This window comes from Phasianus colchicus, chromosome 37 (assembly GCF_987193195.1).
Source record: "Phasianus colchicus chromosome 37, bPhaCol1.hap1.1, whole genome shotgun sequence".
Taxonomy (NCBI): domain Eukaryota; kingdom Metazoa; phylum Chordata; class Aves; order Galliformes; family Phasianidae; genus Phasianus; species Phasianus colchicus.
This window is the reverse complement of record NC_143472.1, coordinates 2,088,510-2,112,914: the sequence shown is the minus strand read 5'-3', so window position 1 is coordinate 2,112,914 and position 24,405 is coordinate 2,088,510. Positions and strand designations below refer to the sequence as shown.

Here is a 24,405-nt window from a genome sequence, read left to right as displayed (position 1 = left end):
TTTTTTTTTTTCTTTTATCGGCCGCCTTTATTTTGGGATCTTTTGGGGGCGTTTGAGGGACTATTTTTCCTCCCCCCTCCATCCCCCCTTCTTCCTCCCTTCGTGGAAGCAGAGCCGCAGCACCGCCTCCCAGCCCTATAAAGCTGCGCTCCGTTCCGGGCTGCGTAGGGGAGCAGAGAATCGCAGAGCAGAGCAGCAGAACTGCAGAACAAACGGCTGAATTCTGCACGTTTCTGAGATTTAAGATTATTATTTTTCTTTTTTTGGGGTGGGGGGAAGAGCCAGGCGCCTTTCATTCAGGCTCTGAGGGCTTGTTTTCCTTATCGCTCTGCTTTTCCCCTTTGCGGGGTGTTTTGTCGCTCTGCTTTTCCCCTTGGCTCGAGATGGGGCTTTCAGAGGAGGAAAAATGAGAGAATTAAGGCAAAAACAAACAAAAAAAACAAAACGTGGAGGAGCTGCAGGGAGAGGGGAGCGAGATTTTTGGGGGCGAAAGCGGGGCTTTTTCGTCAGCCGAAGAGAAATGCAGGGGGGGGAGAGGAAAAAAAAAAGAGAACGCTGAGCTAAAATGTGAAATTGCGGAGTGAAAAATGGCTCTGAGAGAAGATGGATTGGAAGGAGGAGGAATGGAGAGCGAAGAGGACAGGGAGAAGTGAGCAAGATGGAAAAAAAGAAATGGGTGGCGGTGCGGAATTGGAAGGAATTTCAGAGCCAGGTGAGCTGCGGCTTCACGCCGACGTGGCCCCACGATGCTGCCAAAAAGCTGCGTTTTTAACCCAAAATGTGGCAGCAGGAGGAGAGGAGTTTTGGTTTCCCGGAGAAGCTGGTTTTTTTGGGGGCGTTTTAGGAAGATTTGGGATTTTTTTTGGAGCCGGGAGTGGAAGAGCGAAGGCGGCGACGAGGCAGGGAGGAGAAATTTAGAGGAAAAAAAAGGACTTTTTGGTTCAAACTGCGCATGGGGCCCTGGGACAGAAGGCGGCGACGAGGCAGGGAGGAGAAATTTAGAGGAAAAAAAAGGACTTTTTGGTTAAAACTGCACATGGGGCCCTGGGACAGAAGGCGGCGGTCAGGAGGAAATGGAAAAAGAGGAAAGAATGGCAAAAGTGAAAGGGAGGAGGAAATGATGGAAAAAGGAGGAGAACGTAATAGGGAAGAAAAAAAAAAGATCAGAGGAGAAAATAATGGAAAAAAGAGAAAAAGAAAAATAGAAGTTAATAGAAAAAGAGAAAAAATAGGAAATAGTAGCGAAAAAAAATAGAAATGGAAGAGAATATAGAAAAAAAGAGAAGAGCAGAAAATAGAAACAAGAAAATAGAAAATTATAAAATGGAAGATTAGAAAATGAAAGAAAAAGGGAGAAAATTGAAGAGAAAACAGAAGATTAGAAAATAGAAAAAGTAGAAAATTGAAAAAAAAAAAAAAGAAAAAAGGAGAGAAGAATAGAAAGTAAAGAAGAGGAAGAATAGAGGAAGTAAAAAAAATAGGAAAAGGAAAAATAGAAGAAAAAATAGAAAAAGGAAAAATAGAAGAAAATTAGAAAATAGAAAACAGGAAAAGATAGAAGAAAAGTAGACAGAAAATAGAGAAGAAAATGGGAAAAAAAAATAGAAGAGAGAAGGTAGAAAATAGAGAAAAAGAAGCCAATAGAGAAATAAAGTTAAAAAAAAAAAAAGGAAAAAAAGAAACTTAGAAAAGCAGAAAACAGAAAAATATTTTAAAAATAAAGGGAAAAAAAAAGAAAATAGAAAAAAAAAAAAAGAAAGGAGACGATAGAGAAAATAGGAAAAAAAAAGAAGATAGGAAAAAAAAAAAGAAGATAGAAAATAGGGGAAAGAAAGAAGATAGAAAATAGGGGAAAGAAAAAAGAAGATAGAAAATAGGAAAAAAAAGAAGAAGATAGAAATAGGAAAAAAAGAAGATAGAAAATAGGAAAAAAAGAAGATAGAAAATAGGAAGGAAAAAGAAGATAGAAAATAGGAAGGAAAAAAAAAAAGAAGATAGAAAATAGAAGAGGGAAATCAGGATAAGAGAAAATAGAGGAGAAGAGAAGAGAGGAAGAGAGAAAAAGCAACAAATAGAAGAGATGAGAGGCGGCGCAGCGAGGAGTTGGCGACAGCCCGAATGGAAGTGTAAATTGGGGAAGAAAAGAGCAAATTCGGTGAAGAGAGAGGAAGAATAGGGCCCAGAGAAGAGAAGATGTGGAAAGCAGAGAGGAAAAAGAAGGAATGGAAGGCAATGAGGCGAAGCAGCCGGAGCGTGGTGAGGCTGGAGGCGGAATTCATCGAATCGGAGGAAACGGCCCCAAAAGGAGCGGCGGTGAGGCCCCGCAATGGGGCGGGTAGGGGGGGGCTCTTGTCGTTGCAGGCATTGCTTGATCACAAAGCACCCCGGAATTTCCTGTGGTGGGGGCAGATTTTGAGATAAAAATACGACGGAAATGGTGAATACGTATTTTTTTTTTCCGTTGGGGGGGAGAAAAAGAAAAAAAACTAACAAAAAAGACAGAAAAAGGAAAAAAAAATCAGAATGCAACCCCAAATCCAACGTCATCACGCTCCGGCTGTAAAGTGTTGTAGGTACCGGTGGTGCGCCGCAGAGTAAGTGCCAAATCCTTGTTTTTTTTACCCCAAAATACCGTGCTGGGGTGGGGGGGGGGGGAAAGGGGGAGGTGAGATGGTGGAGCAGGTGGGGGAAAGGAGGATATTAAAAAAAAAAAGTGGAAAAAGGGAAAAGTGCTGTTTTGTGGGGGTTGTGGAGGTGTTCGAGTGTGTTTCCCCCCTCAGGTGTGGCAGCGACAAAGTGGAGGAGCAATTAAAAAAAAAAATTAAAAAAAAAAAAGCATATTAAGATAATTACGATGAGAAAATGAGGAAAAAAAAAATGGACCCCCTCAGGATTTAAAGATTTGAGCCAAGAAAGGGAAATCTCAGCGGCCAGGAGCTTTTCTGCAGGGAGATTTGAGGATAAAACCCACAGATTTGGGTAATTGGGACTCTTGAGAAGTAAGGTGATGATGATTATTTTTTTTAATCATTTAAATTTTTGCGTTTTTGTGTATTTTTGGCTGGTGGAAGGTGGCTCGATGGGGTCAGGGTTGTTTTTGGGGGGGAGGGGGGGGGGGGCGGTGTGTTTTGGGGGTGTTCTCCGCCCTTTTCGCAGATGCAGTGATAGGAAGCAGCGGCAGCTTTGGAAGAACAGATTTCTGTGAAAAGCCGCTTTTTGTCCCCAAAAAGGAGCTGGAAAATCAGGAGTGCAGCTTGTGCCAGGAGCTTCGCTTAACAAAAACAGCGTAAAAAAAAAAAAAAAAAAAGCCCAAACTGCCCCAAAATGGCAGCGGGCGGGGGGCGGGGTGGGAAGGAGGGGGGGGTTAATATTCTGTGTTTTCAGGTTTTTCTCCGTAAAAGGCAACAGGAAGCTTAAATTTAGGCTTTATGCCCCAAACCGTGAGTTGTGAATGTAGGGAAGGGAGCGAGGCGGGGGGGGAAGAAATGAGGTAAAAACCCCCAAAATCGCTCTGATTTTGCGATGGCGGAAAGTACGGTGCGCCGGATTCCCCAAATTCACCAAAACCTCCCCCAATTTGTGAGCGGCAGCGGCGCGTTTTGGGGGGAATTCCGGTGTTTTTTGGAGGTTGGGACACGCGGGAGGAGAGCCGGGCGCGCTGGGACCCCGCTTCTGTCCAAAATTGCCCCAAAAATACCCCCCCTCCCCTCTCCATTCCGACGCGAGGGATGCGGAAAAGGGCTCAATTCTGGACAAAGTAGCAAAAAGGAGCGCTTTCACCCCAAACGGGGGCTGACACGGAGGGTCTGTCTCGCAGGTGTAGCCTTGAACCCGTCGGATTTTGAGGGAAAAAAAGGCCAAAAAAAAAAAAAAAAAAAAAAAAAAGGGTGTTGGCAGCAAGGGATCTTCGCACAGATCAGTGAAAGCACCAAAACCGCAGGAAATTATCCCAAAACCGAGGCAGCGTGGACGCTCGACACGAAAAGGCAGAGAGAACCCGGCAGCAAAACCTCCCAAAAAACGTGTAGGAAAGGGAGAAAATAGGTATTTGTGCTGTTTTTCACCCAAATTGGAGATCTGAACGGACTCGGGGCGATGGCTTCAGAAGGCGGTGTTTCACCCCGGGTGGGTCGTCCCCATTTCAGCCCCAATTTTGCTCAATTTCCCACCCATTTCCAAATGGAAAACGAACAGTGGCTGGAAGTGCCCCCAAAAATGGCTGAAAATGCCCCAAAAATGGCTGAAAATGCCCCAAAAATGGCTGGAAGTGCCCCAAAATGAGCAGCCTGCACGGCGATGCGCAGCTCCGTGCCCTTCAGCGGGCATCGCAGTGGAAGAAATTGCTTTTTGGTGACGGCAGTGCTGTGCACTGAAGGGAAGGGGGGGCGGTTTGTCACCAATTTCCCAGTTTTTCTCCCCAAATCTGCAGTGGTGGTGCGGGGTTTTGGGAGGGGGGATGTGTTGTGTTGTGTTGTTTTTTTTTTTTCTCCCCCCTCCCCGCTCTCCATTGAGGCAGCGCCGCAGCGACATAAAACGGCCTCAAATTGGCCCAAAGAGGAGCATTGCTAAAAATGACTAAAAATTAGAAAAGCAAACAAACAAACAATCAAAAAAAAAACCCAAAAAAGAGCACAAAACCCCTTAAAAAAAGAGGCAGGAAAAAATCCAAGTGAGCGGAGTAAGTACCAGCGGCCGGCCCCAAACCCCGCTTCGTCAGCTCGGTGCGCGCCGGGGAGATGAGCCCGACCCCAAATGCTGCTTTCTGTGTCCTTTTTCTTCGTCGTTTTGTTGTTTGTTGTTTTTTTTTTTGCTCCGGCCCCAAAAAGCCGCTTTCTGAGCCCATTCTGTGCTGGGGCAGCATGACGCTCTCAAAATGAACGCACCCAAAATGATGCTTTCTGTCCCCGTTTTGCCGCGCGCTGACCCCAAAACGCCCGTTTCTGAGCCTGCTTCACGCTGGTGGCTGACCCAAAAATCCCCCTTTCTGAGCCCGTTTCGAATGCGTGGCTGACCCAAAAATCCCCCTTTCTGAGCCCGTTTCGGATGCGCGGCTGACCCAAAAATCCCCCTTTCTGAGCCCGTTTAGGATGCGCGGCTGACCCCAAAATCCCCATTTCTGAGCCCGTTTCGGATGCGTGGCTGACCCCAAAATCCCCATTTCTGAGCCCATTTCAGATGTGTGGCTGACCCAAAAATCCCCCTTTCTGAGCCCGTTTTGGATGCGCGGCTGACCCCAAAATCCCCATTTCTGAGCCCGTTTCGGATGCGCGGCTGACCCCAAAAAATCCCCATTTCTGAGCCAATTTTGGACGCGCGATTGACCTAAAATCCCTCTTTCTGAACCCATTTAGCGACGGGGAAGTGCGCCGGACCCCAAAATCCCTCTTTCTGAGCCCATTTTGCGCTCTGACCCCAAATCCCCCATTTCTTGTGCCCGTTTGGCGCTGGGGACGCGAGCACGACCCGAAATCACGCTTTCTGAGCCCGTTTTGCGCCGGGGACGCGCGTGCCTCCGGGTGATAACTACTTTTTAGTAGTTTTTTAACCCCCAAAACGCCCCCAAAATGTGCGGGGTGGGGGGGGAGAGCGGGGCGCGCGCCTTCTCCCCGTGCGACCGTAGGTACGGAAAACGCCGTTTTACCAAAAATCTCACCAAAAAACGCTTCGTCTCGGAACCGCGCCGAAAACCCCGATGCCGCCGGGTGGTTTTTTTGGGTCAGTTTCACGGATATTCGGTAATTTTGGGGGTGGTTCAGCCCCCCCCCCCCTCTCTTCCTGACGCCAGCGTGGGGAAATGCTAATTTTTTTTTTTGGTGGAAATGGTCGTTTTTTGGGGGGGTTGGTTTTTGGGGTGTCGCGATTGCCTTCCAGGAGGTGGCGGCGCGGCCGGACCCGCGGCGGAGGCAGCAGGTGATCACATTTTCCTTCATTTCCCCAAAAACCTTGCAAATCGCCCCAAAATTGGAGCTCGGCCGCCCCCTGAATTAAAGCCAACCCCCCCCCCCCCTCCTCTTCCCAACCCCCCAGAATCGAACCGAACCGCATCTCACCACGCGGTGTCCCCATAGTGGGGCGTGGGGCCCCCCCGGCTTCATGCCAGCCCCCCCCGCGCCCCCCAAATTGGGTTAAAATAAACCAGAAAATGGGTCGGGTCTTGGGGGGGGGACCCCAGGATGCCCGGGGGGTCCCAAATTGTCCCCAATTTCCCCCCAAAATCCACATCTTCCCCCCCCTCCCTCCTCTCATTCCCTCCCCCCCCCCCGGGCCAGGTTTTCTTTTCCTGAGAGAACGCCGTTGTCTCAGGTTTTGCTTTTCTCCTTCGGGCCAAAAGAAACGGCCAAAAAAAAGCAAAAGGCGCTGGTGGTGGCACTCCCAGCGGGACGGGGTTCGAATCCCCGCGGCGCCGCTGCTGGCCGGGCCCTGTCACGACATAGAGACGGTATTGTGATACGAAGGTAAAGATTGTATCGTGGCAGGAAGGTCCCGCCGCGGCATGAAGATGCAATCGTGACGCAAAGGTCGTGTCATGATGGATAAAGATGGAATCGTGACACAAAGGTCTTGTTGTGATGTAAAGATTGTATTGTGACATGAAGGTCCTATTGTGACATGAAGGTCCTATCATGACATCCAGGTCCTTTTGTCATGAGCAGCTGACGTGGGGGCACTGGGGTTGAGGGTGGGAAACCTGTACAGCTCTGAGGGCCCCATATCGAGACAGGGAGGCCGTGTCACGACAGGTGCTGTGCGATAAGGACGCCATGGAGTGATGGGGACACCATATCATGATGGGGATCCCTTGTCCAACTTGTGAGGGTGGTTCCATATCGTGACAGGGATCCCATATAACAACAACGGGGCCATCATATCACGATAGGGACCCCTTCTGGTAGCAGGTGCCATATTGCAATAAGGAAACATCATAACAGTCTCATGGATGATGGGGATGCAGCATCACAGCGGGGAACCCATATCGCGACAGTGGCACTTCATCACGACATGGAGCCCACGTGACAACACCGCGTTGCCACAGGGACACTGCGTGGAGACGGGCACCGTGGCGTGACCTATATCGCGACAGAGGGACCCTGCATCACCTCAGCAGTCCCCACATCGTGACAGGAACCCCTGTCACGACAGAGCAGGCGGTGGCCCCGCCCCACGTGGTGACGCTTCAGGGATTCCGTGCCATGACGGGCTGTGCGAAGTCTCCATATCGCAACGAGGACCCTACGTATCGTGACCAGGACCCTCCAAGTCGCAACAGAAACGCCTCTATTGCAACATCCTACAAACCCTGCGGTGCAACGGGAACTCGCGCGGTGGGGACCTCTATATCGCGATGGGGGAAAACACGTCGCGACAGACCGCAGTGCCCAATAAAGCCGATGAAACGCACTTCTGTCTCTGGTCCCATTTTCGCGGCCCCAAATCCTCATTTTTTGCCCCCAAATCCCCAACCCGCCCCACCGCCCTGGGGAGGGGCGGGGCAACTGGCGGCGCGCCGCTTACGTCACATTCCGGCGCCGTTTACGTCACTTTCCCACGCCTCTTACGTCACATTCCGGCGCCGCACTCACACGTCTCCACCGGAAGCTCCGCGTCGCGCTCCTTTTTGCATCACTTCCGCGTCGCTCTCCGTGACGTCACTTCCGCGCGACGCCGCCGGCGCAACATCGCCACAGCGCTCCGCTCCGCCCCGCTCCTCCCCGCCCCTCCGGCCGCGTCGTCGCGTCCCCCCCCCCACCCCCCACCTCCGTGTGGCACCGCCGTCGCGATGTGGCTCTTCGGTCGCGACCCCGTCCGCGATTTCGGCTTCGAGATGGGAGCCGCCGAGCCCGACCCGGAGCCCAACGGTGTCTGGAAGCGGCTGCGGGGGCACCGCAAGGTACCGGGGGGGGGGGCGAGGCCCACGTCCGCGTCCTTTATTCCGTATTTTGTGCCCCATAAACCCCCCGCAGCCCCACATCCCCGTATTCCCGTATCCCTCATCCTGTATTTCCTGACCCTTTATCGCATGTCCCCTTCTCCCCCCCCCCCCATCCCGTTGCCGTCCGTTCTGTCTGCCTGTCTCCTCCCTGTCCCCTCAACCCTCTTCCTGTCCCCTCCCTGTCCCCTCTGTCCCACGTCCCCACCCTGTCCCCTTCCTTTCCCCCCTTTCCCTTCCCTGTCCCCTCCCTGTTCTCCTGTCCCCTCCACATCCCCTCCACATCCCATCTCCTCCCTTGTCCCATCCCTGTCCCCTTGTCCCATCCCTGTCCCCATCTCCTCCCTGTCCCCTCCACATTCCCTCCCTCTCCTCTCCCTGTCCCCCCATCTCCTCCCTGTCCCCTCCCTGTCCTCCTGTCCCCCCATCTCCTCCCTGTCCCCTCCCTGTCCCCCTGTCCCCCCATCTCCTCCCTGTCCCCTCCCTGTCCTCCTGTCCCCCCATCTCCTCCCTGTCCCCTCCCTGTCCCCCCATCTCCTCCCTGTCCCCTCCCTGTCCTCCCTGTCCCCTCCCTGTCCTCCTGTCCCCCCATCTCCTCCCTGTCCCCTCCCTGTCCTCCCTGTCCCCTCCCTGTCCTCCCTGTCCCCTCCCTGTCCTCCTGTCCCCCCATCTCCCCCCTGTCCCCTCCCTGTCCCCTCCCTGTTCCCCCATCTCCTCCCTGTCCCCTCCCTGTCCCCCCATCTCCTCCCTGTCCCCTCCCTGTCCTCCTGTCCCCCCATCTCCTCCCTGTCCCCCCATCTCCTCCCCATCCCCTCCCTGTCCCCCCATCCCCTCCCTGTTCCCCCATCTCCTCCCTGTCCCCCCCCCATCCCCATCTTCTCCCTGTCCCCTCCCCATCTCCTCCCTGGCCCCATCCCCTCCGTGTCCCCTCCACATCTCCTCCACGTCCCCTCCGTGACCTCCCTGTCCCCATGTCCCCTTGTCCCCTCCCTGTCCCTCTGTCCCCCAGGCTGACGGACAGCCGGTGACGGTGTTTGTGCACACCCTGGGGACGGGGGACCCCAGCAGCACCGCCCGCGCTCGCTGTGCCCTGCGGCGCTTCCGCACCCTGCGGCACCCCAACATCCTGGGCTACCTCGACAGCCTGGAGGTGGGGACAAGGGGGGGGGACATTGAGGGGCCTGGGGATATGGGGGGGATGGGGGGTGGGGGGGACATTGAGGGGCTTGGGGATATGGGGGATAGGGGGGGACATTGAGGGGCTTGGGGGTGTGGGGAGGATTGGGGGGTGGGGGGGACATTGAGGGGCTTGGGGATACGGGGGGACATGGAGGGGCTTGGGGATACGGGGGGATTGGGGGGGGACATGGAGGGGCTTGGGGATATGGGGGATGGGGGGGGACATTGAGGGGCTTGGGGATGGGGGGGGAAATGGGGGGATGGGGGGGTATGGGGGGGACATGGGGACATGGGAAACGTGAGGATATGGTGGATATGGGGAGATATGGGGTGACGTGGAGGAAAATGGGGGGACATAGGGATATGGGAAGGTTATAGGGACACGGGAATGGGGGGGACATGGGGATATGGGGGGGACAGGGGGTTATGAGGACATGGGGGGGATGTGGAACAGCATGGGGACATGGGAGGGGCTTGGGGGTGTGGGGCAATATGGGGGGATATGGAGGAAGATGGGGGGGCAGGGGGATATGGGGGGGACAGGAGGACACGGGGAGGGACAGGAGGACATGGGAGGGACATGTGGACACAGGGGAGATGTGAGGATATGGGGCAGGACAGGAGGACATGGGGGGGACGTGGGGACACAGGGGAGATGTGAGGATATGGGGAGGGACAGGAGGACATGGGGGGGACGTGGGGACACAGGGGAGATGTGAGGATATGGGGAGGGACAGGAGGACATGGGGGGGACGTGGGGACACAGGGGAGATGTGAGGATATGGGGAAGGACAGGAGGACATGGGGGGGACGTGGGGACACAGGGGAGATGTGAGGATATGGGGAAGGACAGGAGGACATGGGGGGGACGTGGGGACACAGGGGAGATGTGAGGACATGGGGAAGGACAGGAGGACATGGGGGGGACGTGGGGACACAGGGGAGATGTGAGGATATGGGGAAGGACAGGAGGACATGGGGGGGACGTGGGGACACAGGGGAGATGTGAGGACATGGGGAAGGACAGGAGGACATGGGGAAGGACAGGAGGACATGGGGGGGACGTGGGGACACAGGGGAGATGTGAGGATATGGGGAGGGACAGGAGGACATGGGGGGGACGTGGGGACACAGGGGAGATGTGAGGATATGGGGAGGGACAGGAGGACATGGGGGGGACATGGGGACAAAGGGGAGATGTGAGGATACGGGAGATACGGAGGGGACACGGTTATGGGGGGGCACAGGGGGACAGGGGGATATGGGGACAAGGAAGGACGTGGGTACGCGGGGAAGGACAGAAGGATATGGGGGAACATTGGGGGGGTCTGGGGGGGGGGGGCAGGGGGTGAGGTGTCCCCCGTGGTGCCCACAGACAGAGCAGTGCCTGTACCTGGTGACGGAGGCTGTGACACCGCTGCGGTGCCACCTGCGGGACGAGGGGGGGGCCCTGAGTGAGGAGGAGGTGGCGTGGGGTCTGCAGCAGCTGCTGGTGAGGGGGGTTTTGGGGTGGGGGGGAGGGGGGGTCAAGGATCTGGGCGGGGGGCTCGGTGATTGGGTGGAGGCTGAGTTTGGAGAGGGGGCTGCAGATTTTGGGGCAGATCTCCGCGTTTTGAGGATCCAACCTGGGTGGGGGGGGGGGGGTGTCCAGGTTTTGGGGTCTGCTGACATTTTGGGGGGGGGGGGTCTCCCACAAATGCTCTCCCCATATTTGCGGGGGAGGGAGGGTGGGGGGGGGCATCACCCCGTATTCTGGGTTCTTCCCATGTTTAGGAGTGGGATCCCCACGTTTTGGGGTGGGGTCTCCGTGTTTTGGGATCTCGCCACATTCTGGGGTCTGCCCACATTCTGGGGGGGGGGGGTGGTTTTGAGGTCTTTTTGCACGTTGGGTTTTTATTTTGGAAGGGGTCTTCAAGCTCTGTGCTCACCCTACATCCTAGGGGGGGGGGTCCCAGTGCCCCATTTTCCCCCCCTATGACACCCCCTCCCCCCCTCCAGACAGCGCTGGCCTTCCTGTCCCGTTCGGGTCTTGTGCACGGTGCTGTGGGGCTGGATGCTGTCTTTGTGGATCCGGGGGGGGAGTGGAAGTTGGGGGGCCTGGAACAGGTAGGGGGTGGTGGGCAGGAGGCCCCCCCTCGGCCCTCCAATGAACCCCCCCGGCCACAGGACCCCCCAGAGCTGAGCGGGGGCAGCAATGGGAGCGGGGAGCCCTGGTGAGTGACAGCAGGGAGGGGAAAAGGGGGGGGGGAGGGACAGTGGGATGTGGGGGGGGGGCAATGGGTACACAGAGGGTTGTGTGGGAATATTGAGGGGGGGGACGTTGGGGGGATGGGGGGGGGGGTGACATGGGGGGCACAGGGATGTGGGGATATGGGACAAACGGACATGGGGGGGGGGGGGGAAGGGGGGTTGGGGATGTGGCTGTGCAGAGTTGTGCCCCCCCCTGTACTGTCACTGCTGTCCCCAGGGCGGGGGACATGTGGCGCCTGGGCTGCCTCATCTGGGAGCTCTTCAATGGACCCCTGCCCCGAGCCAGCGCCCTCCGAAATTTTGGCAAGGTGGGGGGGGGGGGAACTTCCTTCACTTGGGGACCCCCACAGGACTTCCCCTGAGCTGTGGGGACCCCCACTACCTGGGACACCCCTGGGTACCTTCACCCCTCATGCCCCCCCATCCTACATCGGTGTACCCCCCCCCAATAACTTCATCCTCAACCCCCCCACTACTCACATCCCCCCACTCCTGCCCCCCAAATCCCAAAAACCCCATTTCTAGGAACCCCTCCAACCCCCACTACCCACATCCCCCCACTCCTGTGCCCCCCCCCAAATCCCAAAACCCCCCATCCCCAAGAACACCCCCAATACCTTCATCCCCCCCAACCCCCCCACTCCCCACATCCCCCAACTCCTCCCCCCCCAAATCCCAAAACCCCCCATCCCCAAGAACACCCCCAATACCTTCATCCCCCCCAACCTCACCACTCCCCACATCCCACCACTCCTGCCCCCCAAATCCCAAAACCCCCCACCCCCAAGGACCCCCCCAATACCTTCATCCCCCCCCAACCTCCCCACTCCCCACATCCCCCCACTCCTCCCCCCCCAAATCCCAAAACCCCCCATTCCCAAGGACCCCCCCAATACCTTCATCCCCCCCCAACCTCCCCACTCCCCACATCCCCCCACTCCTCCCCCAAATCCCAAGGACCCCCCCAATACTTTCATCCCCCCCACCCCCCCCATTACCCACATCCCCCCACTCCTCCCCCCCAAATCCCAAAACCCCCCATCCCCAAGAACCCCCCCAATACCTTCATCCCCCCCCAACCCCCCCACTCCCCACATCCCCCAACTCCTGCCCCCCAAATCCCAAAACCTCCCATCCCCAAGGACCTCCCCAATACTTTCATCCCCCCAACACCCCACTCCCCACATCCCCCAACTCCTGCCCCCCAAAACCCCCCATTCCCAAGAACCCCCCCCCAACCCCCCGCTCCCCACATCCCCCAACTCCTGCCCCCCCAAATCCCAAACCCCCCCATCCCCAAGGACCCCCCCAGTACCTTCATCCTCCCCAACCCCCCCACTACCCACATCCCCCAACTCCTCCCCCCCCAAATCCCAAAGCCCCCCATCCCCAAGGACCCCCCCAATACCTTCATCCTCCCCAACCCCCCCACTCCCCACATCCCCCCACTCCTCCCCCCCAAATCCCAAATCCCCCCATTCCCAAGGACCCCCCCAATACCTTCATCCCCCCCCAACCTCCCCACTCCCCACATCCCCCCACTCCTCCCCCAAATCCCAAACCCCCCCATTCCCAAGAACCCCTCCAGCTCCCCACTCCCCACATCCCCCAACTCCTGCCCCCCCAAATCCCAAACCCCCCCATTCCCAAGGACCCCCCCCAATACTTTCATCCCCCCCCAACCTCCCCATTTCTCACATCCCCCAACTCCTCCCCCCCAAAATCCCAAAACCCCCCACCCCCAAGGACCCCCCCAATACCTTCATCCCCCCCTAACCCCCACTACTCACATCCCCCAACTCCTGCCCCCCAAATCCCAAAACCCCCCATCCCCAAGGACCCCCCAATACCTTCATCCCCAACCTCCCACTACCCACATCCCCCCCACTCCTGTGCCCCCCCAAATCCCAAAACCCCCCATCCCCAAGAACCCCCCCAACCCCCCACTCCCCACATCCCCCAACTCCTGCCCCCCAAATCCCAAACCCCCCCATTCCCAAAAACCCCCCCAATACCTTCATCCCCCCCCAACCTCCCCACTCCCCACATCCCCCCACTCCTGCTCCCCCACACCCCCATTCCCAAGAACCCCCTCCCCAAATTCCATACCCCTGACTCCACCTTTCCCCCCCCCCCAGGTTCCCCGCCCGCTGCTTGCCCCCTTCTCCCAGTTGGTGGCCGCCGACCCCTCCTCACGTCCGAGCCCCGACCAGCTGCTGGACTTGGGCTGCAGCCCCGGCTCCTTCCTCAGCTCCGCCATCGCCTCCACGGCACGAAGCCTCGAGCAGCTGCAGGTGGGTGCCCCCATCCCCACAGGTGGGTGCCCCCATCCCCCTACAGCCCCCCATCCCATCCCATCCCCACAGGTGGGTGCCCTCATCCCCCTACAGCCCCCCATCCCATCCCCACAGCTGGGTGCCCCCATCCCCCTACACCCCCCATCCCATCCCCACAGCTGGGTGCCCTCATCCCCCTACAGCCCCCCATCCCATCCCATCCCCACAGGTGGGTGCCCTCATCCCCCTACAGCCCCCCATCCCATCCCCACAGCTGGGTGCCCCCATCCCCCTACACCCCCCATCCCATCCCCACAGCTGGGTGCCCTCATCCCCCTACAGCCCCCCATCCCATCCCATCCCCACAGCTGGGTGCCCCCATCTCCCTACAGCCCCCCATCCCATCCCCACAAGTGGGTGCCCCCATCCCCCTACAGCCCCCCATCCCATCCCCACAGCTGGGTGCCCCCATCCCCCTACAGCCCCCCATCCCATCCCATCCCCACAGGTGGGTGCCCCCATCCCCCTACAGCCCCCCATCCCATCCCCACAGCTGGGTGCCCCCATCCCCCTACAGCCCCCCATTCCACCCCCATAGCTGGGTGCCCCCACCCCCCTAGACCCTTCGATCCCATCCCCACAGGTGGGTGCCCCCATCCCCCTACAGCCCCCCATCCCATCCCATCCCCACAGGTGGGTGCCCCCATCCCCACAGCTGGGTGCCTCCATCTCCCTACAGCCCCCCATCCCATCCCATCCCATCCCCACAGGTGGGTACCCCCATCCCCCTACATCCCCTCCATCCCATCCCCATGGCTGAGTGCCCCATCCCCCTATACCCCCCCGATCCCATCCCCACAGGTGGGTGCCCCCATCTCCCTACAGCCCCCCATCCCATCCCCACAAGTGGGTGCCCCCATCCCCCTACAGCCCCCCATCCCATCCCCACAGCTGGGTGCCCCCATCCCCCTACAGCCCCCCATCCCATCCCATCCCCACAGGTGGGTGCCCCCATCCCCCTACAGCCCCCCATCCCATCCCCACAGCTGGGTGCCCCCATCCCCCTACAGCCCCCCATTCCACCCCCATAGCTGGGTGCCCCCACCCCCCTAGACCCTTCGATCCCATCCCCACAGGTGGGTGCCCCCATCCCCCTACAGCCCCCCATCCCATCCCATCCCCACAGGTGGGTGCCCCCATCCCCACAGCTGGGTGCCTCCATCTCCCTACAGCCCCCCATCCCATCCCATCCCATCCCCACAGGTGGGTACCCCCATCCCCCTACATCCCCTCCATCCCATCCCCATGGCTGAGTGCCCCATCCCCCTATACCCCCCCGATCCCATCCCCACAGGTGGGTGCCCCCATCCCCCTACAGCCCCCCATCCCATCCCATCCCCACAGGTGGGTGCCCTCATCCCCCTACAGCCCCCCATTCCACCCCCACAGCTGGGTGCCCCCATCCCCCTACACCCCCCATCCCATCCCCACAGCTGGGTGCCCCCATCCCCCTACAGCCCCCCATCCCATCCCATCCCCACAGGTGGGTGCCCTCATCCCCCTACAGCCCCCCATTCCACCCCCACAGCTGGGTGCCCCCATCCCCCTAGACCCTTCGATCCCATCCCCACAGGTGGGTGCCCCCATCCCCCTTCACCCCCCGATCCCACCCCCACAGCTGGGTGCCCCAATCTCCCTACATCCCCTGATCCCATCCTCACTTGTGGGTGCCCCCATCCCCTCCCCACAACTGGGTGCCCCCATCCCCCCTGATCCCATCTTCCCAGGTGGGTGCCCCCATCCCATCCCCACAACCGGGTGCCCCCATCCCCCTACATCCCCTGATCCCATCCCCACAGGTGGGTGCCCCCATCCCCCCCCCATCCCATCCCTACAAGTGGGTGCCCCCATCTCACCCCCACAACCGGGTGCCCCCATCCTCCTTCACCCTCTGATCCCACCCCCACAACCAGGTGCCCCCATCCCCTTACACCCCCGATCCCATTTCCACAGGTGGGTGCCCCCATCCCCCTACATCCCCCCCATTCCACCCCCACAGGTGGGTGCCCCCATCCCCCCCGATCCCATCCCCATGGGTGGGTGCCCCCATCTCACCCCCACAGGTTGGTGCCCCCATCCCCCTACATCCCCCCATCCCATCCCCATGGCTGAGTGCCCCCATTCCCCTTCACCCCCCATCCCACCCCACAGGTGAGTGCCCCCATCCCCACAGGTGAGTGCCCCCATCTCACCCACACAACCGGGTGCCCCCATCCCCCTACAGCCCCGATTCCATTTCCACAGGTGGGTGCCCCCATCTCCCTACACCCCCCCATTCCACCCCCACAGCCGGGTGCCCCTATCCCCCTACACCCCCCATCCCATCCCTACAGGTGGGTGCCCCCATCCCCCCCCATCCCCCCCCATCCCCCTCCATCCCCCCCATCCCATCCCCACAGCTGGGTGCCCCCATCCCCCTACACCCCCCTCCCCTCCCCTCCCCTCCCCTCCCCTCCCCTCCCCTCCCCTCCCCTCCCCTCCCCTCCCCTCCCCTCCCCTCCCCTCCCCTCCCCTCCCCTCCCCATGGCTGACTGCCCCCATCCCCTTCCCCCCCTCCAATCCCATCCCCGCCACGGTGCCCCCACGACATCCCCCCCCCCCAATTCTCCATGTCCCCCGTCCCCCCCCCAGGTCCAGGACCCCCCTCAGCGCCGCGCGTTCCTGCAGCAGCTCCCAGCCTTGCTTCCCTCTCTGCCCTCCGCCTTCCGCCACCACAAACTGCTGCCCCGCCTGCTGCAGGCGCTGCAATTCGGCAGCGCCGACGCCGCCGCGCTGCCACCGCTGCTCCAGGTACCACCCCACATCCCCCCCCCACATCAGCCGTCCCTGCGACCCCCCCAATGCCCCCCGTCCGTCCGTCCGTCCCCCCTCTATAGGTGGCCAAAGCGTTGGACCCCCCCGAGTACCAGCGCCGCATCGTCCCCGTCATCGTCCGCCTCTTCGCCTCGCCGGACCGAGCGCTGCGCATGAGGCTGCTGCAGCAGGTGGGGCTTCGGTGACGGTGTCGCCTCTGTGTCACCTCTGTGTCACCTCTGTGTCGCCTCTGTGTCGCCTCTGTGTCACCTCTGTGTCGCCTCTGTGTCGCCTTCAGTGCTGTTGTCGGCTCTGTGTCACCTCTGTGTCACCTCTGTGTTGCCTTCAGTGCCATTGTTGCCTCTGTGTCGCCTCTGTGTCACCTTCAGTGCCATTGTCGCCTCTGTGTCACCTCTGTGTCGCCTCTGTGTCGCCTTCAGTGCCATTGTCGCCTCTGTGTCGCCTTCAGTGCCATTGGCACCTCTGTGTCACCTGCGTCACCTCTGTGTCGCCTTCAGTGCTGTTGTCGGCTACTGTGTCACCTCTGTGTCGCCTCTGTGTCGCCTCTGTGTCGCCTGTGTCACCTCTGTCACCTCTGTGTCACCTTCAGTGCCATTGTCGCCTCTGTGTCACCTCTGTGTCACCTTCAGTGCCGCTGTCACCTCTGTGTCGCCTCTGTGTCGCCTTCAGTGCCATTGTCACCTCTGTGTCGCCTCTGTGTTGCCTTCAGTGCCATTGTCACTTCTGTGTCACTTCTGTGTCGCCTCTGTGTCGCCTCTGTGTCACCTGTGTCACCTCTGTCACCTCTGTGTCACCTCTGTGTTGCCTTCAGTGCCATTGTCACCTCTGTGTCGCCTTTGTGTCACCTCTGTCACCTCTGTCACCTCTGTGTCACCTCTGTGTCGCCTCTGTGTCACCTCTGTCACCTCTGTCACCTCTGTGTCACCTTCAGTGCCATTGTCGCCTCTGTCACCTCTGTGTCACCTTCAGTGCCATTGTCACCTTTGTGTCACCTCTGTGTCGCCTTTGTGTCGCCTTCAGTGCCATTGTCGCCTCTGTGTCACCTCTGTGTCGCCTCTGTGTTGCCTTCAGTGCCATTGTCACCTCTGTGTCACCTCTGTGTCACCTCTGTGTCGCCTCTGTGTCCCCTCTGTGTCACCTTCAGTGCCATTGTCGCCTCTGTGTCATCTCTGTGTCACCTGTGTCACCTCTGTCACCTCTATGTCACCTTCAGTGCCATTGTCGCCTCTGTCACCTCTGTGTCACCTTCAGTGCCACTGTCGCCTCTGTGTCACCTCTGTGTCACCTGTGTCACCTCTGTCACCTCTATGTCACCTTCAGTGCCATTGTCGCCTCTGTGTCACCCCTGTGTCGCCTTCAGTGCCATTGTCACCTCTGTGTCACCTCTGTGTCACTTCTGTGTTGCCTCTGTGTCGCCTTCAGTGCCACTGTCGCCTCTGTGTCACCTCTGTGTCTCCTTCACTGCCACTGTTACCTCTGTGTCACCTCTGTGTCACCTGTGTCACCTCTGTCACCTCTGTGTCACCTTCAGTGCCGTTGTCTCCTCTGTGTCACCTCTGTGTCGCCTCTGTGTCACCTGTGTTGCCTTCAGTGCCATTGTCACCTCTGTGTCGCCTCTGTGTCACCTTCAGTGCCATTGTCGCCTCCGTGTCACTTCTGTGTCACCTCTGTCACCTCTGTGTCACCTTCAGTGCCACTGTCGCCTCTGTGTCACCTCTGTGTCGCCTCTGTGTCGCCTTCAGTACCATTGTCGCCTCTGTGTCACCTGTGTCACCTCTGTCGCCTCTGTGTCGCCTTCAGTGCCATTGGCACCTCTGTGTCACTTTCACTACCGTTGTCACCTCCTGTTGCCTCTGTGCCCCATCCGTCCCCGTGTCCCCCGTGTCCCCATCCGTCCCTGTGTCCCCGTGTCCCCCTGCCCCCATCCGTCCCCATGTCCCCATCCGTCCCTGTGTCCCCGTGTCCCCCATGTCCCCCTGCCCCCCTGCCCCATCCATTCCCGTGTCCCCCTGTCCCCATCTGTCCCCCTGTCCCCCTGCCCCATCCATTCCCGTGTCCCCCTGTCCCCATCTGTCCCCCTGTCCCCATCTGTCCCCCTGTCCCCACCCCAGCTGGAGGACTACATCGAGTTCCTTCCGGAGGCCACAGTCAGCTCTCAGATCTTCCCCCACGTTGCTCGAGGTTTCCTGGACACCAACGCTGCCATCCGTGAGCAGACAGTCAAGGTGGGCCCCCCCCCGCAGCCCCCCCCCCACCCCAGGTCACCTGGGACTCCCAGCCCCCCTTCTGTGCCCCCCCCCCCCCCCCACAATACCTGGGACCCCTCCCAGAAAACACCTGACTTACCCTCCAACATTGGGACCCCCCCAAAACCGCTTGGCTCCACCCCACTTTTTGTCTCCTTCTCTATTTCTGTGCCCCCCCCTCACTCCCCCCAATCCCTGCCAGCCCCCATCGCTGTGCTGCGCCCCCCCCCCACGGGTGGGCTGAGCCCCCATTGATAAAATTGATGGGTGCCCCATTGATGGAATCTGACCCCATTGATGGGACGTCACCCCACTGGCATCATTCCCCCATTTGACAGAGTTGACCCCACTGATGACACCCCCCACCCCCCCCACCCCTCCCATTGATGGTGCTGCCCCCCAACTAACGATGACCCCCCCCCCTCCATCCTTGTGTGCCTTCAGTCCCTGCCCCTGTTGGCCCCCCGCCTCCCCGAGGCTCAGAGGGGCCGGGAGCTGCCCCCCCTCCTGTGCCGCCTGCAGGGCGACGCTTTGGGTCCGCTGCGCTGCAACGCCACGCTGTGCCTGGGGCGCGTGGCCCCCCTGCTGCCCCCCACGGTGAGCACCCACCCACCCCCCCTCTGCACCCCCAAACCACCCCTGGGACCCCCCCCAACCTTCTGGACCCTCGCGAGGAACTTCTAGAATCCCTTGGGTGCCCCCAACCTCTCCTGGGACCCCCTCAGAACCCCCACCCACCCCCGGCTCCCCTTAGAACCCCCTGGGATTCCCCTCTGATTCCCACCCCCCCAGACCCTCATGACCCCCCTAGACCCTCATGACCCCCCCATTTATCCCCCCAGACCCTCATGACCCCCCCAGACCCTCATGACCCCCCCATTTACGCCCCCAGAACCTCATGACCCCCCCATTTACCCTCCCTGACCCTCCCAAGAACCCCTGTACCCCCCCTCAGGACCCCCATAACCTCTTCCTCTCCTTGACTGCCCCCCACGGTGAGCACCCACCTGAGACCCCCCTCAGGACCCCCCTGAGACCCCCCCTCCTCCCCCCCCGACCTTCGGGACCCTCATGAGGAACTTCTAGGATCCCTTGGGTGCCCCCAACCTCTCCTGGGACCCCCTCAGAACCCCCACCCACCCCCGGCTCCCCTTAGAACCCCCTGGGATTCCCCTCTGATTCCCACCCCCCAGACCCTTATGACCCCCCATTTACCCCCCCAGACCCTCATGACCCCCCCATTTACCCTCCCTGACCCTCCCGAGAACCCCTGTACCCCCCCTCAGGACCCCCATAACCTCTTCAGCTCCTAGACCACCCCCCACGGTGAGCACCCACCCACCCCCCTCTGCACCCCCAAACCACCCCTGAGACCCCCCCGACCTTCGGGACCCTCGTGAGGAACTTCTAGAATCCCTTGGGTCCCCCCAACCTCTCCTGGGACCCCCTCAGAACCCCCACCCACCCCCAGCTCCCCTTAGAACCCCCTGGGATTCCCCTCTGATTCCCACCCCCCAGACCCTCATGGCCCCCCATTTACCCTCATGACCCCCCATTTACCCCCCCAGACCCTCATGGCCCCCCCAGACCCTCATGACCCCCCCATTTACCCTCCCTGACCCTCCCGAGAACCCCTGTACCCCCCCTCAGGACCCCCATGACCTCTTCCTCTCCTTGACCCCCCCCCCAGGACCACCCCCAGGACCCTCCTGCCCCTTTCAGACACCCCCCAACTCTTCCCTTACCCCCCAGAACCTTCACAACAACTCCCCCCCCCCAGCACCCCACGACCCCCCCCATTACCACCCTACCCCTCCCCGTGACCCCAATAGGATCCTCTTAACCCCCCTTAGCACTCTCTTAACCCCTTCTAAGCTCCCTCCTGACCCTCCCAGGACCCCATTACCCCCTCCTGACCCCCTCCCTTCTCACTACCCCCATCCCCCCACCCCCCACCCACAGGTGAGGCAGCGGGTTTTGGCCCCCGCCTTGGCGCGGGCGACACGGGACCCCTTCCCCCCAACAAGAGCTGCTGCTGTCGCTGCCTTTGCTGCCACACATCGGTGTTTCACGGCTGCAGAATGCGCGGGGAGGGTCCTCCCCACCCTCTGCCCCCTCACCTTGGACCCCGACCGCAGCGTCCGTGAGCAGGTGAGGGGGGCAGGGGGGTGGGAGGACCGATTCGGTGAGGTCTGGGGTCTCGTTGGTGGGGTTATTGTGGTCTGGGGTCCCAGGAATGGGGTCTGGGGGTCCTGATCTTCCTGCTGGGGTGAATAGGGTCTGGGGTCCCATTGTAGTGGATACTAGGATCTGGAGGGGTCCCATTGTGATGGGTGCTGGGGTGAATAGGGTGTGGGGTTCCAGTGCATTGGGTATTGGGGTCTGGGGTCCCAGGAATGGGGTCTGGGGGTCCTGATCTTCCTGCTGGGGTGAATAGGGTGGGGGGTTCCAGTGCATTGGGTATTGGGGTCTGGGGGCCCTGGTCTGTGAGCAGGTGAGGGGGGCAGAGGGGTGGGAGGACCAATTTGGTGAGGTCTGGGGTCTCATTGATTGGGTTTATTGTGGTCTGGGGTCCCAGCGATGGGGTCTGGGGGTCCTGATCTTCCTGCTGGGGTGAATAGGGTGTGGGGTCCCGTTGCAGTGGATACTAGGATCTGGGGGGGTCCCATTGTGCTGGGTGCTGGGGTGAATAGGGTGTGGGGTTCCAGTGCATTGGGTATTGGGGTCTGGGGTCCCAGGAATGGGGTCTGGGGGTCCTGATCTTCCTGCTGGGGTGAATAGGGTGGGGGGTTCCAGTGCATTGGGTATTGGGGTCTGGGGGCCCTGGTCTGTGAGCAGGTGAGGGGGGCAGAGGGGTGGGAGGACCAATTTGGTGAGGTCTGGGGTCTCATTGATTGGGTTTATTGTGGTCTGGGGTCCCAGCGATGGGGTCTGGGGGTCCTGATCTTCCTGCTGGGGTGAATAGGGTGTGGGGTCCCGTTGCAGTGGATACTAGGATCTGGGGGGGTCCCATTGTGCTGGGTGCTGGGGTGAATAGGGTGTGGGGTTCCAGTGCATTGGGTATTGTGGTCTGGGGTCCCTGCGATGGGGTCTGGGGGTCCTGATCTTCCTGCTGGGGTGAATAGGGTGGGGGGTTGCAGTGCATTGGGTATTGGGGTCTGGGGTCCCAGCAATGGGGTCTGGGGTCCCAGCAGTGGGGTCTGGGGGTCCTGATCTTCCTGCTGGGGTGAATAGGGTCTGGGGTCCCATTGCAGTGGATGCTAGGGTCTGGGGGAGGTCCCGTTGTGATGGGTGCTGGGGTGAATAGGGTGTGGGGTTCCAGTGCATTGGGTATTGGGGTCTGGGGTCCCAGCAATGGGGTCTGGGGTCCCAGCAGTGGGGTCTGGGGGTCCTGATCTTCCTGCTGGGGTGAATAGGGTCTGGGGTCCCGTTGCAGTGGATACTAGGATCTGGAGGGGTCCCATTGTGATGGGTGCTGGGGTGAATAGGGTGTGGGGTTCCAGTGCATTGGGTATTGGGGTCTGGGGTCTTATTGCTGTGAGTGCTGGGGGGGCCTGGGGGTCTGCAGTGGGGGTCTGTGGGTTTATGGGGTCTGGGACATCAGTTCAGTGGAGTCTGGAGGTTGTGGGGTCCCAGTGGTGGGATGGGGGCATGGGGTCTGGGGTCCCATTGCAGTGGGTTGTGGGGGGGGTCCCGGTGTAATGAGGTCTGGGAGTTATGGGGGTTTGGGGTCCCACTGATGGGATTCTGCTCCCCCCTCTTTCCCCCCCCAGGCTTTCAGGGCAATCCGCAGTTTCCTGGAGCACCTGGAGGCGGCTGCTGAGAGCAGGGGGGCCACAGAGGGGGGTGAGAAATCAGAAAGGGGGGTGAAAAAATGGGGGGGGGGGGGTGTCTGGGGGAGATGGGGACAGAAATTGGGGGGGAGCCGAGGGAGGGAATTGGGGGGATCAGGGGGGAAAAATGGAATCTGGGGGGGTGAGAAAAGGGGGGGGGTCTCGTGGGGAGGGAAGTGGAGAGGAAGGGAGAGAATGGGGGGGTCAATGGGAGGCACACACAGGGATGGGGGGCTCAGCCCACCCCCCTCATCCCCCCCCTCTGCAGCATCCCCAGGTGTGGTCGCACCCTCCGAGGCTGCAGCTGGGGGTCCGGGGGGGCTGGGGGCTGCAGTCTCCTGGGCTGTCACCTCCCTGACAGCGCGGCTTATGGGGGGCACCGAGGGGGGCGGCACCCCCCCAGGGCCCCCCATAGAGACCCCAGCAGCCACCCCCACCGAGACCCCTGCAGAGACCCCCGTGGAGACCCCCACAGCCCCCCCACAAGGTGAGAGACACCAACAGGGGTCCCCAAACCCCCCCCCCCCTTCCCCCAGGACCACCATAACCTCCCCCAGGGTCCTACAGCCTTCCTCCAAAATCCCCAGGGGGGTCCCAAGACCCCCCCCCCCCCCCCCCCCCAAGTAATATACCTCTATGAGGGTTCCCACCCCTCTTTATGCCCCCCTCACCCAGAGCCCCCCCCCGAGCCCACCCCCCTGGATGATTTCGACTGCTGGGACGACGACTGGGGCAGTTTGGAGGTGAGATTATTTTGGGGAGGGGGCAGAGGGGGACGCACAACAAATTGAGGGATGCACAGCGTGCCCGCCCCCCCCCCATCCCCTTCTGTTCCTTTGAACCCCCCCCTCCCAGGATGTGGAGCAGCCCCAGAGCCCCCCCCCAAGCACTAAGGACAAAGCAACAGAGTTGGGGGGCTCCCAGCCGGACTCACCCACACCCACTGCAGCCCCACACCGGGACCCCCCCCCAGCAAAAGATGAGGAGTGGGGCACCAGCACAGAGTGGGGCACAGAGGATGCATGGGAGGCGCTGCCCAGCCCACGGGGTGAGCCCCCCCCTCCGGACCCCCACAGACCCCCCCTCGACCCCCCCCTGACCTCTCCTGTCCCCATTTCTTCCCAACCCTCCCCCTCCCCATCCTCTCCCCCTCTCCCTTCCCCTCCTTCCCCTCCCCCCCCCACCCCCCAGTGCCCCTCAGCCCTTCCCAAGTTCCCCACCTCCAGGACCCCCCCAGGACCCCCCCGACTTCTCCTGTCCCCATTTCTTCCCCTTCCCCCCCCCCCCCCTATACTCAAGGCCCACCCCCCAGTGCCCCTCTCACCTTCCCAAGCTCCCCACCTCCAGGACCCCCCCGACCCCCCCCGACTTCTCCTGTCCCCATTTCTTCCCAACCCCCCCCCTCCCCCAATGCTCAGGGCCCACCCCCCAGCCCTTCCCAAGTTCCCCTCCTCCAGGACCCCCCCAAGACCCCCCCCAGGACCCCTCTGCTCCCCTTCACACCCCAAAGACCCCCCCCCCCAAGTCCCCTTCCTTGTCCCCCAGGACCCTCTTCTCTCCCCCCCAATTACCCTCCTGACCCCTGCAGGACCCCCCCCAGTACCATTATGACCCCCCACGACCCCCCCCCACCTCCCCAACCACAACCGCCCCCCCCTGACCCACGTGTCCCCCCCCCCCAGGCCCCACTCCGGACCCCTCCCGGCGGCAGAGGGAGCAGCAGCGACGCCGGGAGATGGAGGCGCGGAGGGCGGAGAGGCGGGGGGGGGCTCGAGGCCCCCCCAAATTGGGCACACGGAAACTCGACTGAAACGGGAGGG

The 24,405-nt window shown here is 60.4% G+C and overlaps 1 protein-coding gene and 1 long non-coding RNA gene across 2 annotated transcripts; one reads left to right on the top strand and one right to left on the bottom strand.

The window, feature by feature from the left end:
* Nucleotides 1-147: 147 nt before the first annotated feature.
* SCYL1 (SCY1 like pseudokinase 1) lies at nucleotides 148-24,405 on the top strand. Its single transcript, XM_090129682.1, has 16 exons — nucleotides 148-7,888; nucleotides 8,937-9,077; nucleotides 10,482-10,598; nucleotides 11,105-11,319; nucleotides 11,574-11,664; nucleotides 13,495-13,650; nucleotides 16,324-16,482; nucleotides 16,569-16,676; nucleotides 18,618-18,731; nucleotides 19,197-19,349; nucleotides 20,715-20,903; nucleotides 22,526-22,598; nucleotides 22,854-23,072; nucleotides 23,261-23,328; nucleotides 23,441-23,633; nucleotides 24,268-24,405. Exons 1-16 carry the CDS (start codon nucleotides 7,343-7,345, stop codon nucleotides 24,393-24,395), a joined length of 2,670 nt encoding a protein of 889 aa, XP_089985808.1. The 5' UTR covers nucleotides 148-7,342; the 3' UTR covers nucleotides 24,396-24,405.
* LOC149913475 (uncharacterized) lies at nucleotides 16,864-18,608 on the bottom strand. Its single transcript, XR_016461232.1, has 3 exons — nucleotides 17,421-18,608; nucleotides 17,290-17,351; nucleotides 16,864-17,198 (listed from the first exon to the last, which is right to left on the bottom strand). It is a non-coding gene; the product is annotated as an uncharacterized LOC149913475 (long non-coding RNA).